We start from the raw sequence: 16,806 nt of genomic DNA on the forward strand, positions 1-16,806 counted from the left end.
GGATGCAGATAATCAGACAGGATGCTTACGTATGGGTCACTTGTCAGAATAGTGTCTAGACGTATCAGGGGTCCCATATCAGTCCAACTGCACACGTGACACACCATTAAAAAGCCTCTACAATCTAGAATAGTCCCCTGCTGACATGCAGGATTGATGGATTCAGGAGGTTGTCTCCATACCAGTATATGTCCATCTGTTCGATGCAATTTGAAATAAGACTTGTCTGACCAGCAACATGTTTCCAGTCATCAACAGTCCAATACTGGTGATTACAGGCCCAGACGAGGCATCAAGTTTTGTATTGTGCAGACATCAAGAGTACACAAGTGGGCCTTCAGCTTCAAAAGCCCATATCGATGATGTTTCATTGAATGGTTTGCACACTGACATTTGTTGGTGGCCCAGTATTGAAATCTGCAGCAATTTGCAGAAGATTTGCACTTCTGTCATGCTTAATGATTCTCTTCAGTTGTCATTGGCCCCATTCTTGTAGGATCTTTTTCCAGTCACAGTGATGCCAGAGATCTGATGTTTTACCAGATTCCTGATATTCACAGTACAATCGTGAAATGGTCGTATGGGAAAATCCCACTTCATCACTACCTCAGAGATGCTGTGTCCCATTGCTCATGCGCTGACTATAACACCACCTTCAAACTTCCTTAAATATTGATAACCTGCTTCTATCTTTTTCATAATATTAGTCATGTATATTAACAGATGCAGATGTTGCAGTTCTCTATTGTGAAGTATTATCTGAAAGAAAAAGTGGCACAAATATCCAGTCAGATCTCGATAAGATTTCATTGTGGGGCAATTGGCAACATGTTTTAACTGTTGAGAAATGTAAAATTGTGCATTTCACAAAATCCAGTAAAGTAGGTTCTTATGACTACACAGTCATTGAGTCACAACTGTAATTAGCCATCTCCTACAAATATCTGGGTGTAAAAACTGGTATGAATATGAAATAAAATGATCACACAGGCACAGTTGCAAGTAAAGCAGGCAACAGATTTTTGCTCATTGGCAGTATGTCGGCCAAATGTGGCCAGTCTACAAAGGAGACAGCATACAAATCTCTTGTATATTTCATATTAGAATACGACTCATGTGTTTCTGACACATTCCAAGCAAGGCTAACAGGCAATTTGAACATATCAGGTTGGTTTGATAAGTCTGATAAATATCCATGAAAGAATGGAACATTTTTGTTGTACCTTCATGGCTGATAATCCAAGGATTGTATAAAGAATCATAATTGTACAGTGCACAGTTCTGGATTGACAGTGTGTTGACTTCGATTGAAAATGGAGAAAACTGAATTTTGTGCTCTTAAGAAACATTTATGTTTAAATGGTTGGATTGCTGTACAAATCAAAACTGAATGGGATGAAGTTAATGCAGACTTTGCACCATCATTGAAGACCTCTTACTTTTGGATGAATGAATTTAAATGTAATCTGGCAAGCACTGAAGATGAAGCACACTCTGGCCATCCAATTAGGGCCACTGCAAAGGAAACCATTGACAAAATCCATGATACAGTGATTTACGAGCATCAAATAAACTTCATGAGATTGCTGAGACTGCAGGCATCTCAACTTGACAAATACATAATACCCTGCGTGGAGTACTGACTATGAAGAAGCTGTGTGTGAGATGGGTGCCATGACTACTCATAGTCGATCATACGTTCACCTGACCCAACATATCAGCACAATGTCTAGAGACATTTAGTCACAATTCACAAGACTTTGTGTACTGATTAGTGACTTATCATTGAAACCTGGCTCCCTCATTCCACACCAGAGTCAAAACGTTTGTCAAAACAATGGACAAAGGCTGGTGACAGTGAACCAAAGAAGGTAAAGACCATTTTGACACATGGTAAGGTGATGGTCACTGTCTTTTTCGATTCCTAAGGAATAATTCATAGACGTCTTGGAAAAAGGCAGAATCATAATTGGACACTATTACGCTTGTTGGTATGAAAAAAAGATGCTCTTCCTCCAGGATAATACATTTTCTGAAACCACAATGATAACAATGGTGAAAATTGCATGGATGTGTGTTTCAGTTGGTTTCTCATCCACCCTATTCACCAGACTTAGCCACAAGTTAGTCCTTCTTGTTCCCTAACTTAAAACTTTGACTTTCTGGGAAGAAATTTGCATCCAATGCAGTCAGTGAGCATTTTGCAGAGTTTCACAGAACCTATTTTTCAAATGGGATGCAAAAGCTGGAGGATCACTGGACTAAATTTATATCCCACTATGTCAAGTTATTTACAAAACAAACACTTTTTCCTTTTTTTTTTCCATCATCATTATCCTCATATTCACAGATGGGGACGATGAATGGTCACATTTGTTTGACACAAAGAGCATCACAGAAATGCTGAAAGACCTGAACTGGCTGTTGCTTGAAGATAAGATGCCAATTACCCCATGAAAGCTTATTTTTGATGTTTCAAGGATGATTGTAATGTAGAGAATCTAGAAATCTATTTCAGCCTCCTAGAAACTACAAAGATATGATTACACTAATTACAGTGTGCACAAAGCCATGCTTCACATGCAATTGTAATTGGAAAAAATCTTAACAAGTGGTACAATTCTAAGTACCCTCAGAACATATATTTAGATGTAAATTCTAGCATATCCTTCCTCAGCTGACTTGTCCGTTGTCCTCTCATTTATGATAACTTCATCTTTTTCTGTCTCTTTTGACAAACAGACACAGGTGGTCTTTGTAACTGATCCTTGAACAGTTCTCTTTTTTCAGTTTTTTCATTTTTTTAACCATTTCAAGGATGCATTTTTTGTAACAACTCAGTGAAGACCATTGTTTTGCTTGTCTATTAGAATTGTGGTCAACTGTCAATAATTATTTTTTGATTATTTTATTTTATTTTATTTTTTATTTTTTTATTTTATTTTATTTATTTATTTATTCATTTTTTTTTCCTAAAGCTATGGTATAGTACATATACTACCAAGGCACCTTTGTGAGTATTAGAATTATGGCATTAAATGGATTTCTCACTTCCCTTTTGTGAGCTGTTATGTGTTACCATTACACGGGAGGGGGGAAACAAATAAGTGTTTTCTGTTTATATTTTATGTTTTCTTTTACTTTATTTAAAAAATAATTGTTACCGATATTAAAGTATACTGCTCACAATGTGAAAACAATCCTACAACCTTTATCAAACCATAACGGTATGAGCTGACACAGATCACAATAATGTATATTGCAGCAGTGAAGCAATGTGTTCCAACAACAGTAGTGATCCCATGACAAACAGAAGCTGATTGTTGTAGCAGTTTCCAGTGAAGTGTACTACCATACAATGTCAGGGATAGGCAGAGGTGATAAGACATATTCCCAAAAGCTTTGGGATACCCTTAAGTTGGTGGTAAGTATACTTCCCAAGGACCACAAATGGCAAATTAATTTTGTGGTACGTACATTTCCCAAGCCACTTCATGAAACTACTTTAGTAGTAAATATACTTTCCAATAAAACACCATCATTTGGTGGGATATATACTTCCCGCAGTTCTGAAGGCTATATTCCACAAAAAACAGAAACTACAGCTGGTGCAGCAGATTTCCACTAGATGCCACAAGCATAAGAAGTGCTAAAACATATTTCCTCAAATGGTTAAAGAAATATGTTAAGTGGGAAGTATATCCACTATGCCCTGCGAAAGGGTTCAGACAGAATTTCTGCTTCTGAAAGATAGTATTTTTGTCCAAATTTGATCCTTGTATATGACTGCATCTACCTGGTAAGTGGTAGTTTATTCTCTCACTATTACAAATCTTCATAAGTAGATGTGGTTAAAAGTAACAATAAGTTAAAGATTTACATGCTGCTTTCTCAACTAACCCTTATAACTGGATTTATATGTGACCATCCAGACATGGTGAAGACAGGGTTGGAATCAGAATGAGCCTGAACGTAGATAGTTACTTCTGCTGTGGCAACTTGCTGCTCAATCATCTCTTCAGCATTCTTGTCTTGAGCTTGCACTGTCAGGATTATGATAGCAGCTGCCTGGTGGTCCAATGGCCGTGCCACCTGTGAATGTACAATCTCTGTGTTCAACAAAAGTAGTACCCTATTCTTTGTGCACATTGACACTATCATTACAAAATAAATATACTATATATAATCAACACAGTTCTACGTTACACATGCACTCGCATGCGCGTGCGTACACACACGCACGCGTACACACATGCACGCGCACGCGCACACACACACACACACACACACACACACACACACACACACACACAAGGTTAATTGTATTGGTATCTTTACTGATCTACTCAATCACTCAGTGAACGGAAGTGTACAACATGATATGTGACACGTCAAACAAATGACATGAGAAGATATGTGTACATAATACACTCCTGGAAATTGAAATAAGAACATCGTGAATTCATTGTCCCAGGAAGGGGAAACTTTATTGACACATTCCTGGGGTCAGATACATCACATGATCACACTGACAGAACCACAGGCACATAGACACAGGCAACAGAGCATGCACAATGTCGGCACTAGTACAGTGTATATCCACCTTTCGCAGCAATGCAGGCTGCTATTCTCCCATGGAGACGATTGTAGAGATGCTGGATGTAGTCCTGTGGAACGGCTTGCCATGCCATTTCCACCTGGCGCCTCAGTTGGACCAGCGTTCGTGCTGGACGTGCAGACCGCGTGAGACGACGCTTCATCCAGTCCCAAACATGCTCAATGGGGGACAGATCCGGAGATATTGCTGGCCAGGGTAGTTGACTTATACCTTCTAGAGCACGTTGGGTGGCACGGGATACATGCGGACGTGCATTGTCCTGTTGGAACAGCAAGTTCCCTTGCCGGTCTAGGAATGGTAGAACGATGGGTTCGCTGACGGTTTGGATGTACCGTGCACTATTCAGTGTCCCCTCGACGATCACCAGTGGTGTACGGCCAGTGTAGGAGATCGCTCCCCACACCATGATGCCGGGTGTTGGCCCTGTGTGCCTCGGTCGTATGCAGTCCTGATTGTGGCGCTCACCTGCACGGCGCCAAACACGCATACGACCATCATTGGCACCAAGGCAGAAGCGACTCTCATCGCTGAAGACGACACGTCTCCATTCGTCCCTCCATTCACGCCTGTCGCGACACCACTGGAGGCGGGCTGCACGATGTTGGAGCGTGAGCGGAAGACGGCCTAACGGTGTGCGGGACCGTAGCCCAGCTTCATGGAGACGGTTGCGAATGGTCCTCGCCGATACCCCAGGAGCAACAGTGTCCCTAATTTGCTGGGAAGTGGCGGTGCGGTCCCCTACGGCACTGCGTAGGATCCTACGGTCTTGGCGTGCATCCGTGCGTCGCTGCGGTCCGGTCCCAGGTCGACGGGCACGTGCACCTTCCGCCGACCACTGGCGACAACATCGATGTACTGTGGAGACCTCACGCCCCACGTGTTGAGCAATTCGGCGGTACGTCCACCCGGCCTCCCGCATGCCCACTATACGCCCTCGCTCAAAGTCCGTCAACTGCACATACGGTTCACGTCCACGCTGTCGCGGCATGCTACCAGTGTTAAAGACTGCGATGGAGCTCCGTATGCCACGGCAAACTGGCTGACACTGACGGCGGCGGTGCACAAATGCTGTGCAGCTAGCGCCATTCGACGGCCAACACCGCGGTTCCTGGTGTGTCCGCTGTGCCGTGCGTGTGATCATTGCTTGTACAGCCCTCTCGCAGTGTCCGGAGCAAGTATGGTGGGTCTGACACACCGGTGTCAATGTGTTCTTTTTTCCGTTTCCAGGAGTGTATTTTTTCTTGTAGTGAACATCACAGGATGTTACTCATTTATGTTAAAAATGATCAACTTACCAGTTTTGCCTCTATTAATTTACTATCTGTTCATTTATTTAGGCTAAGACAATAAGGGTGATATGGTCTATTCATACAGCTATTCAGGCTATCTTTGTAGGTTTCCAAACATAAAATACCTTACACTACTTACTGGTTAAAGTGCATGATAAAAGTATGATCAGTATAAAATCTGATTGCAAGGCCTATAATAATAAGACAATGTGGAAGGGAACAGTGATCATCATTACAACACTAATAATAATGATAGTGACAATACAAACTGCTACAATGCTGTTGCAATTAAAGAAACTATTAAATTAAGACAGAGGAAATCAGGTAAGAAAGGTAATGAGATATAACTGAAAGTGTAAACAATATCTATGGTGATAGTGAACATGAGGGTGGAAGAGAAACATCAGAGATAGGCACATATGGGGGGGGGGGGGGGGGGGGGGTGAGAGAGAGAGAGAGAGAGAGAGACGGAAAGGTCGTAGTCATCCTTTTGTGGATGGACTCTCATTGAATAGTTACCCTGATGAAAGCTGTTTGTGACAACAGCCAAAATGTTGGTGGTACAGAATGAGTTGTCAAGGAGATATGATTTCTATTTATTTTTGAAGCTATTACTGCTGTCTGTTACACATTTTATTTCATCTGGTAATTTGCCAAAAATTTTTATAGTAGCATATTTTACCCCTTTCTGTGCCAAAGATAGGTTGAGTAATTAATAGTTTAAGTCTTTATTTTCTCTGGTATTATAATCATGAATGTCACTGTTGTTTTTAAACTGGCCCATGTTGTTGAGAACAAATTTCATTAGTGAGTAAATGTACCATGAGGCTGTTGTAAGAATTCCCAATCCTTCAAAAAGATGCCTACAAGATGTGCAACTATGAATCCAACACATTAGTCTAACCACTTTCTTTTGATCAGAGAATACTTTTTGTCTAACAAGGGGAGGCCACTATCTTTGGAACGCGGATTTACTGCAAACATCGTACACTCATAGTACTCCATGAGGACAACAGCATGTGTAAGCAGTATCGCGTACTTCTCAAGTGTTATTGAGAAAATCGCAAGATAATTTCGGTCGTCAAATATATACCTGTGCATGCTCATTATTACCATGAAGCGGCATCAGCCGAGGGGTTAGCATTCAAGCCCCGTAATCGCGGGATGATGCGTCGAATCCTGTTCATTGTTTTTTTTTTTTAAACCTCTAACACAGTCATATTCTTTACTATTTATATTACAATTGATATCATGGGAAAAATATGTGTAATCAGATGAACTTTTATTAAATTTACACTGTTATTTGGCAGTCTACAAATTTTTATAATCGCAAATAATATAATATTCATAACTATCGACTAGTAAATGACCAAACACATAAAGTGATACTGAAAATGTATGCTTGTCCATGATTTGAGAAAGCCCTTATACCTCGAAGGAGCCCAAAGCGACTTGTTACCTCCAAGTTTTGACTGGCACATACGGCTTTCGAAAGATGAACAATTAATCATCGCATTCAACCTTACGAGTACAAGTTGTAGGATGATATTTTTCGTAAAAACATGGAAAACGTAACGTAAAATGGCACCAGCTGCATTGAATAAATGCTATATTCCCGCATACGCAAGGTCTTTTGAGATTTTCTGTGGAAAAATAAACCTCTTTAACATTTCAAAAACCTCTCTTTCGGACGATAATTTGGAAGCAGACCATGCATAGCGTTCCGTTAAATATCAGCGCTGATAATTGGTCATGAAGTATCGACTGTATTTTAATAGCATCTTCACGAGAAACAATTTCTCGTTCTCTTTCAATTAAATATGAGCAATTTTGAAGACACAGATAAGCACACATTTTTAGTATCACTTTATGCATTTGGTCATTTAATAGTTATTAATATTATATCATTTGTTATAATAAAAATTTGTAGACTGCCAAATAGCATTGTAAATTTAATAAAAGTTCATCCAATTACATGTATTTTTCCCATTATATCAATTGTAATATAAATAGTAAAGAAAATGACTGCGTTGAAAAAAAAAAAACTGGCAAATGGGACTCGATCTATCGATCCAGCGACTATGGGGCTTGAATTCTAATCACTCCCCCCCCCCCCCCCCCCCCCCCCCCCCCCCGTTCATTGTATCTGGTCGGGGTGGATATCGCAAGACACCCATTTCAGTTCACCGTTGATCCATTAACTCAGTTTTTTTTATTACAGAGGGCAGCTAACCCTCTGACCGAACACACTGAGTTACCGTGACAGCCGACTCAGCTGCCGCCGCTTCATGGTAAAAATGGCCACTCACAGGTATATATTTGACGACCGAAATTATGTTGTAATTTTATCAATAACGCTTGACAAGTATGCGCTACTGCTTACACATTTTGTTGTCCTCAAGGAGTACTACGAGTGTACGAAGTTTTTTTATAGTAAATTCACGTTCCAAACGTCATGGCCTCCCCTTGTAAGTGTTGAGTTACCACAAAATATTACTCCATTGACATCAGAGAGTGAGAGTATGCAAAGTACGTTAGCTTACTAATTTCTATATCCTCAAAATTGGCAATTATTCTGATTGCAAAAATTGCTGAACATAGTCATTTCAAAAGATCCAAAATATGAATTTTTCAATTAAGATTCTCATCTATATGTACACCCAAAAACTTAGTACCTTCTACCCTGTCTACTGACTTCTGTTGGTGTGTTATATTTAGCAAAGGAACTGTAGTTTTTGCAGCAGAAAATTGGATGTACTGTGTTTTTTCAAAGTTTAGAGCAAGCCCATTTGCAGAAAACCAATTAATGACTTCTCCAAAGATCTTATTTGTATTGTTTTAAATTGTAGTTTCTTTTACTAGATTAATAATGGTGCTTGTATCATCAGCAAACAGTGTCAGTTCAGCTTCTTGTTTCAGATAAGAAGGGAGGTCATTCACATATATCAAGAACAGTATGCATGTGTATGATTGAACCCTGTGGAACACCTAACATAATTTCACCTCAGTTAAGTGGCAAACTTATTTAAATCACTTGGCCCATATGAAGAAACTTTTCGTTTCATGTTCTGTAGATATAACTTAAACCACTCATAAGCTATTCCGTTTATACCATAGAATTGTAATTTCTGTAACATAATGTTATGGTTCACATAATCAAATGCTTTGGACAAGTCACAGAAAATTCCTGTTGGTGACGTTTTACTATTTAAAGACTTTATTATGTGGGCAGTGAAACTGTATATTGCTGTCTCAGTGGAACAGCATTTTTGAAATCCGAACTGTGATTTACTAAGTATCCCATCACTGTTGAGATGGCTAACCACTCTTGAGTACATTATTTTCTTGAAGATTTTTGAAAATACTGTAAGCAAGGATTCTGGCCGATATTTATTGACATGTGTGGTGCCCCCTTTTTGTAGAGAGGCCTGACAATGGCATATTTTAACCTGTCTGGGAAAATACCTTGAATTAGTGATGCATTACGTATGTGACTCAGAACATCAGCTGTAATTGCTCCACATTGTTTTAATATCTTATTAAAGATGTCACTGCTTCAACAGAACATTTATTTTTAAAAGATTTCATAATTTTACTTATTTCACAAGAGGTTGTTAGGTGAAACTTAATCTGACTAATATTTTTCAAAACTCTCTCTTCAGTGTACTTCCTGGTTTTTTCTTTTGAACTATTCTCAGCAATTTTTTCTCCTACGCTTAAGAAATGGTTGTTAAATACATTAGCTACTTGTGTACTGTTGGTTAATATGGTCTCATTCTCTTTAATAGCAGTACTGCCTACCCCAGTGGTTACTTTTCCTGTCTCCCATCTAACAACATTCCACATTGATTTGATTTTACTGGCGGAGTTGTTAATTTCTTCTCTAACATACATATTTCTTGATTTCCTTACAACTTTTCTCAGTGTATTACAATAATTTTTATACTGTAAAGCTACTTGTGGATCTTTACTAATTCTTTCTGTCTCCTAATGTTTTCTTTTTCTTTCTGAAGACGCTTTAATACCTGTAGTAATCCAATGTTTCTTTGAAAAATGAGTGGTACTACATTTAGTAATTTTCTTTGGGAAACAATGTTCAAAAGGGATATAAATTTATCAAGAAACATGTTGCATTTGTCATTATATACATCTCCCCAATTAACATTTCTTAAGCTTTCTCTGGAGTGCTCTATAGATACTGGGTTGAGCAACCTCACACTTTTTACTAAATGGTTTCTGAGCTGTACACCCTGTTAGGTTTTGTAAGTTAATCAGTTGTGCATCATGGTCTGACAATCCATTTACCACAGGGAAAGCATGTGTTTGTTTTACATCCTCTTTCTGTACAAATACATTATCTATTAGAGTGCTACTGTCCTGAGATATACATGTAGGGAAATTGACAACTGATTCTAAGTTATATGTTGTTAATAACACTTCTAGTTCACTTTCCCATCAGAATGACTTAGGAAATTTACATTGAAATCACCAAAGATTAACAACAACAGCTGGAGTCAAACTTTTTTCTGAATAGCTCCCAGTCTCCTAATGGGGACCTGTAGACTGTTGCTAATATCAATACTACCTTATCTAAATGAAGTTCACATGCACAAACCTCAAAGTGCTGATCAACACAAAATTTGCTTACTTCTACAGTTTTGTATTTATACCCTTGTTTTATAAGAAAGGCAACTCCTCCTTTATCCATCCTAGACCAACAAGTGTAATATGCTAAATTATACCCATTTATACTAACACTATCCATCCCCACAGTTACATCATGGCATGGTCGCATGTTCAAATAATTTTATTAAATTTCTGTGAAATGTTTTCATTTTGTGCCACTAGTGAGCCTCATTATCTTCCTTGTCAGCTTTTGTATGATACATTCAACCAAATTGTATAACGTGACTCACTGTACAAGGACACAGCAACTCATTTACCATAGCAAAGCTTGGTTCATTGTATGACTACATTTAATTGCTGTCACAAGCTATTTGAGAAGGAACATTTATCGCTGACACATCAAGGGGAGAACAAATTTGTGTCCTACCAACTTTGACAAGTCTCAATATACTAGTTGGAGGGCCCTGAAAGTGACTCATATTCAAGGGCTTCTTTCAGATACTGAGGGCAACTGGTATTTACAACCTATACATTCGACATGACTTTACTTTTTTCCCCCTATTAAATTCATGAAGGGGGAAATTATGTATGATTTAATGTTTATTGATGAGCATTGCTTTTCTTTTCCAATATGCAGAACTTCATTGCAATCTTGCAAAATTATTGACCAACACTCAAAACACTACAAGAACCAAACCATCAAATTAATATCATGAAGATTCATTGCCTTGTGTATAATCAGCTGTTGGCTCCAATATTCCACCCAACGTTACTATATGCATGGTACACTTTAAAACTGACTGTGATATAGGTGGTTTCATAAATGAGAACCAATTCTATATTCCAATGAGTACTTGTCAGGAAATACTGGCATGAAGGAAGGCCCCTACATCCAACGCATCTGCTGCAAGGAATACTTTAGCATTGCACACTACCATGATGGACGCAATCCAACACACTGTGAAAGTCAACCACCACATAAATAAAAAGAGTCTGACAGAAGTAGGAAAAAAAATGTGAGGGAACAATAATATAATAATTCTGGATACTTCTAATATTAACAGTTTTTCAAAATATAATATACACATCAAAAAATGTTTTGTATCACCCCAGCTCCCAGAACTCCTGAAGACAGGCGTTGACTGTGGATATTGTACCACAGACACAGTACCTATAACTGTTCAGACATGTCACTAAACCCACCCAACGATGTAAACAACCATGCATGAGCAGCACCTATTAGATGGCGACGGTCTGACAGCCGATCAGTTCCAGTCATTTCACCAGGAAGGAATACACGGATCATGTTGTCTGTAGTTCAACCATGACTAGAGTCAAAATGATACAGTGACTGAATACAAACAAAAAATAAAGTGTGTAAAGTGTACTTAGTGTGTTTATTAATATATAAAGTTGGTTTGATTTATATTTTAGACAATGCCCAACGATAAAGGAGGAGGGGATCTAGCTAGTTCTGAAACAAAACAGTGAAAACAAAAAGAACAGCAAGAAAAAAAAAAACAGATGAAGCAAAGCAGTGAAAACAAAAATAACAGCAAAAAAACAAAACATATGAAGAGAGGCACAAAGCAGTGAAAACAAAAATAACAGCAAAAAAACAAAACATATGAAGAGAGGCGCTTTTAAGTTTCCAATGAATGAGAATGAGCACCGTAAGAAGCAGAGAAGCTGAAGAACAATGAAATGAATGAACTGAAGAATTATGAACTGTGACACAATCTTATAATAAAGGACCGCAAACTCAAGCCAGCCATAAAAATATCACCCTACAAGAAGCACAGACAAGGACAAGTAAACAGTAAAACCTAACAAATGAAGCTTTAAACTATAATGCAACGAAAGAATATAACAGACACAAAAATATCGTAACTGGAAACATGTGCAACATCTACCGATTTTGCAATGAAAAAAAAATCCAAAAGGAAACACCAAAATTCTGTTGCATGATTGGAAAAATTCAATTACCACCAGTGGAAGCACGTCCACAGGAATTTTTATGTTACATGACTGGGAAACTCCAGAATCAAAACACTTTCTTCATAATATAAAAGTGTAGAATGTCTGCTTCCATATGACTTCTCTTGGTGTCACTTCAATCAACATTAAGAGAACTTAAATTGATTATGTTTTTTCCATCCAAGGACACATCTATGACAACACTGGATCATTACTACCACTATCCAATGAAGACCATAAATTAATGCAAGTATATTTCATCAGAAATGAAGAACCAGAAATTGATCAACGGTGCTTAAATATCAGTGGATCGAGATGAGAAGTAATCCAAGATGTACAGAGGATCTTTCACAAATACAATCAACTGATTTACATATTCAAATCTGCACTGGACAGAATAATTTGTGGTGTCTATGAAGTTATAATTTGAGCTGACAAAAGACAACCTGGAGAATACAAATGCTGATTTAGTGCACCTCAGATAGATGAAGTCACCGTCCTAATTGTGAACAATGAAAACACAAGCTGTGACATAACTGTACAACAGACAAAACAAGGACTAAAACACATTGCAGAGACACGCCATCCCTATAATGCCCCCTAAGATACATTAATACTTCTGCAACAAGGGAACAGTTATCATTTTACTGTGAAACAAATTCAACCCCAAACAGGTGTATAAACAAACAAAAAGTCGCTTCCAAAGAGTTCTATGCTTACTGCTTAGTGATCAGTGACAATGAAACATACAACCACATTCTCAACACTCATCGTCTATTCCAAAAATTCCTGGTAGATAAGTATATAAAAGTAGAAGCAGAATGGATGCTTTACATAAGACTGAATCAGAAGAAACTACTCATGGACGAAAACATCCACCTTTGAGACACAATCATAAATGATGGAAACATTGACAACATCGAAACAATTGTAATCTTACCCTCATCACACATGGGAAGCCCGACACACATGCATGAATACACTCAAGATGCCCTGACTTACATAAGAAAATATGAACGATCTGACCTCTTCATAAAATTCACATTCAGCTCATTATGGCCACAAATCAAAGAACAACTACAATAAGGATAAGTCCCCATGCAGCGACATGCCATAACAATTCAAGTTTTTCAACAAAAACAAATGAGATTTATTGAAGTCATCACAAAATATAACACATCTATGGAACTGTTAGATTTTGGATGTGCATAATTGAATGGCAAAAATGAGGACTGCCTCACACACACGATCTCATATGGCTACATGACAGAATTCATCCCACGGATAACGACAAAATTATCCAAGTTGAGTTTCCCAATCCACAAGAAAATCTGGAACTGTATGACATAGTAATGAAAACCATGATTCACAGACTGTGCCAGCCATTAAACCCCAATTTGCCATGTATGAGTGACGGAAAATGTGCAAAAAAATTACCCAAAAGCATACTTGGATGACTCACAAACTGGAGTTGGAGTTGATGGCTATCCCAAATACTGAAGCATTCACCCAAAAACAGTGCCATCACACACACAAAAAAAAAAAAAATGTGAATACGAGACAGTGACCAACTGGAAATAATCACTGGGTAGTACCATATAACACAATGCTTTAGAAAATGTTCCAAGTGCACATAAACGTGGAACATGGCAATCCAGTGAAATCCATCAAGTGTGTTCATAAGTATGTGAACAAAGGCAGTGACATGGCAGTATTTCAAATAGCCAAAGGGAGCAAACAACAAAACAGAAATAATGAAATTCTTACATACCAAATGGGCAGATGCATCAACAGTAACGAAGCAGTGTATCGGATTTTTTGTATTTTCATACATAAATGCAAATATCTGTGCAACATCTAGCAGTACATATGGAGAGAGGGTTTATTTCACAAAAGACATCACCAGAACAACTGCAAGCCAATCTCCTCAGAAAACAACATTAACAGCTTTTTACCAACTGTGCCAAACGGACCCATTCGCGAAAACATTACTATATATCAAAGACCCTTCCTATCTTACATGGAACAAAACAAGAAAAAACTTTCAATGACAAAAACAAGGAATTACAGTAGAAGATCATCCAGGAATCATGAAAACTGGTGCACTAGGCCAAGTATACACTGTAAATCCCAACAACGCCTAATGTTTCTATCTCCGGATACTGCTACATGAAAAACAGGGACCAACAAGTTTCACAGATCTCAAGACTGTTGACTGTTACTTATGCATGATGTATAGAGAAGCATGCCAATGCTCAGGACTACTGGAAAATGACAACCACTGGGAGTCAACACAACAGGAAGCCTCACTTGCAGCCTAAGCTGAACAAATGAGAGACTTATTTGTCATAATTCCAACAACATGTAATCCATCGAATCCAAAACAGCTACAGGACTCCTTCAATGAGAATATGAGTGATGACATACTGTACCAAATTCAACAAGCTCATCTTGAACTGACCACCAAATTCAATGACAACATCTTCAATAAAACACCTAGTAGATAAATGTTTAGGAATAAACAACCAGACCTTAGTACAACTTGGGATGCAAGTACCACAAAAAGATGCTATCAGTCTGTTAAAGTTCAAATTTACAAAGGAAAAAAGCAACAACATCTACAAACTATTTCAATGCATTGCTCACAACAAACCACTCCTCAGTGACAATCAAAAGGAAATTTACAACATTATCACTGACTGGATCAACAACAACACTGGTGCAATTATTTACTTGGACACACAAAGAGGCACCAGCAAAATGTTTCCAATAAATCTATTGCTGGCAAAAATACATGCAAACAACACAATGCACCTGCACTGGTATCATCTGGCACTGCAGCCACATTCATGGCAGGAGTATGAACTGCCCATTCCACACTGCAACTGATGCTGAATATAGCCAAAGAAAAATTCCCACTACATAAAACCTCAAGAACGTCTGGATGGTGTGAACACCTACAACAAGCTAAAATTATCTCCTGGGTGAATGCACAATGGCACATAAAAAATCACTCGAAGGCATAGACAGAACATTACAAGACTTGCAAGGAAACTCTGCAGTGATGGGAGGATATTTTTTGACAAACACTTCCAGTTATCTCCAAATAAACACCAGCAGACAAGATCAATACAATCACATCTCTGGCCACACATACACATACTGTGTCTCATAAAAAATATGAGAGTTGAACTATCAAAAGATGAAACAACAACAAATTTTGCTCAGCAACTTTTACAAACTGGTGAAGGCACATATTCTACTGACCAGATGACTGGTCTCATTCAAATCAACAGTGATTTCTGCAACAAAGCCATTGCTGAAATGAACTCATCTACCAAATTTATTCACACACTATACCAATCTGGAGTGGTTATTTGAAAGAACAATTTTGGCAACTAAAAGTAATATTGTCGCCAGTATAAACTTTCATATTCAACAGAAAATTCCTGATGAAGAGAGAATAGACAAATCAATCAACATAATAGTAAATGTTGAAGAAAGTGTGAACTTCTCTACAGAATTTATAAACTCTTTGCAAGTACCGTCAATGCCATTACACTGCTTCTGACTGAAAATTGCATCTCCGATCATGCTACTCAGCAATCTCAACTCACCAGAATATCTATGTAAAATGGAAGCTTACCCTCTTAGATTATATGGGCTACCAAAGATACATGAGCCTAATGTTCCATTGAGACTGATTGTGAGTGCTATCGGATCGCCTACTCAAGAGTTGGCTAGACATCTCACCTCCTTGCTACAACCACATATTGGTAAAACTGATCATCACATTAAAAATTCTGTGCACTTTATTGAAGAATTGATGGAGATTAATGTCAGTCCAGGTGATATCCTTGTTAGTTTTGACGTGGCGACCATTTACCATGGTTCCTGTTGGCACAGCTCTTTCTTTCATTGATATGTTTCCCTCTGATATGGTAGCTCTGTTTTGACATTGCCTGTCCACAACATATTTCCAGTATGATAATGAATTTTACAAACAAACTGAAGGAGTGACCATTGGCAGCCCTCTGAGTCCAGCTGTTGCTAATCTATTCATGGAATTTTTTGAACAGCAGGCACTGCAGTCTGCCAGTAAAAGCCGTTTGAAGTGGTATCAGTATGTGGATGACACTTTTGTGGTATGGAATCACAGCAAAGTGGAACTGTATGGTTTCTTGGTGCACCTAAATAGTAATAATCCAAAGATACAATTTACTATGGAGAAAGAGAGCAATGGACAAATAAATTTTTTTGGATGTATCAGCAATTTAATGGGCCGATGTGAGTCTA

At 38.3% G+C, this 16,806-nt stretch overlaps 1 protein-coding gene across 1 annotated transcript in view; it reads right to left on the minus strand.

Moving 5' to 3' along the window:
• Positions 1-16,806, minus strand: part of LOC124544672 (cadherin-23) — a 401,035-nt gene that overhangs the window by 71,201 nt on the left and 313,028 nt on the right. Inside the window, exon 15 of the mRNA XM_047123296.1 lies at positions 3,901-4,092. Within this exon, the coding sequence (XP_046979252.1) occupies positions 3,901-4,092 (192 nt within the window). The remainder of the gene's footprint in view (positions 1-3,900; positions 4,093-16,806) is intronic.

This window comes from Schistocerca americana, chromosome 8 (genome assembly GCF_021461395.2).
Source record: "Schistocerca americana isolate TAMUIC-IGC-003095 chromosome 8, iqSchAmer2.1, whole genome shotgun sequence".
Taxonomy (NCBI): Eukaryota; Metazoa; Arthropoda; class Insecta; order Orthoptera; family Acrididae; genus Schistocerca; species Schistocerca americana.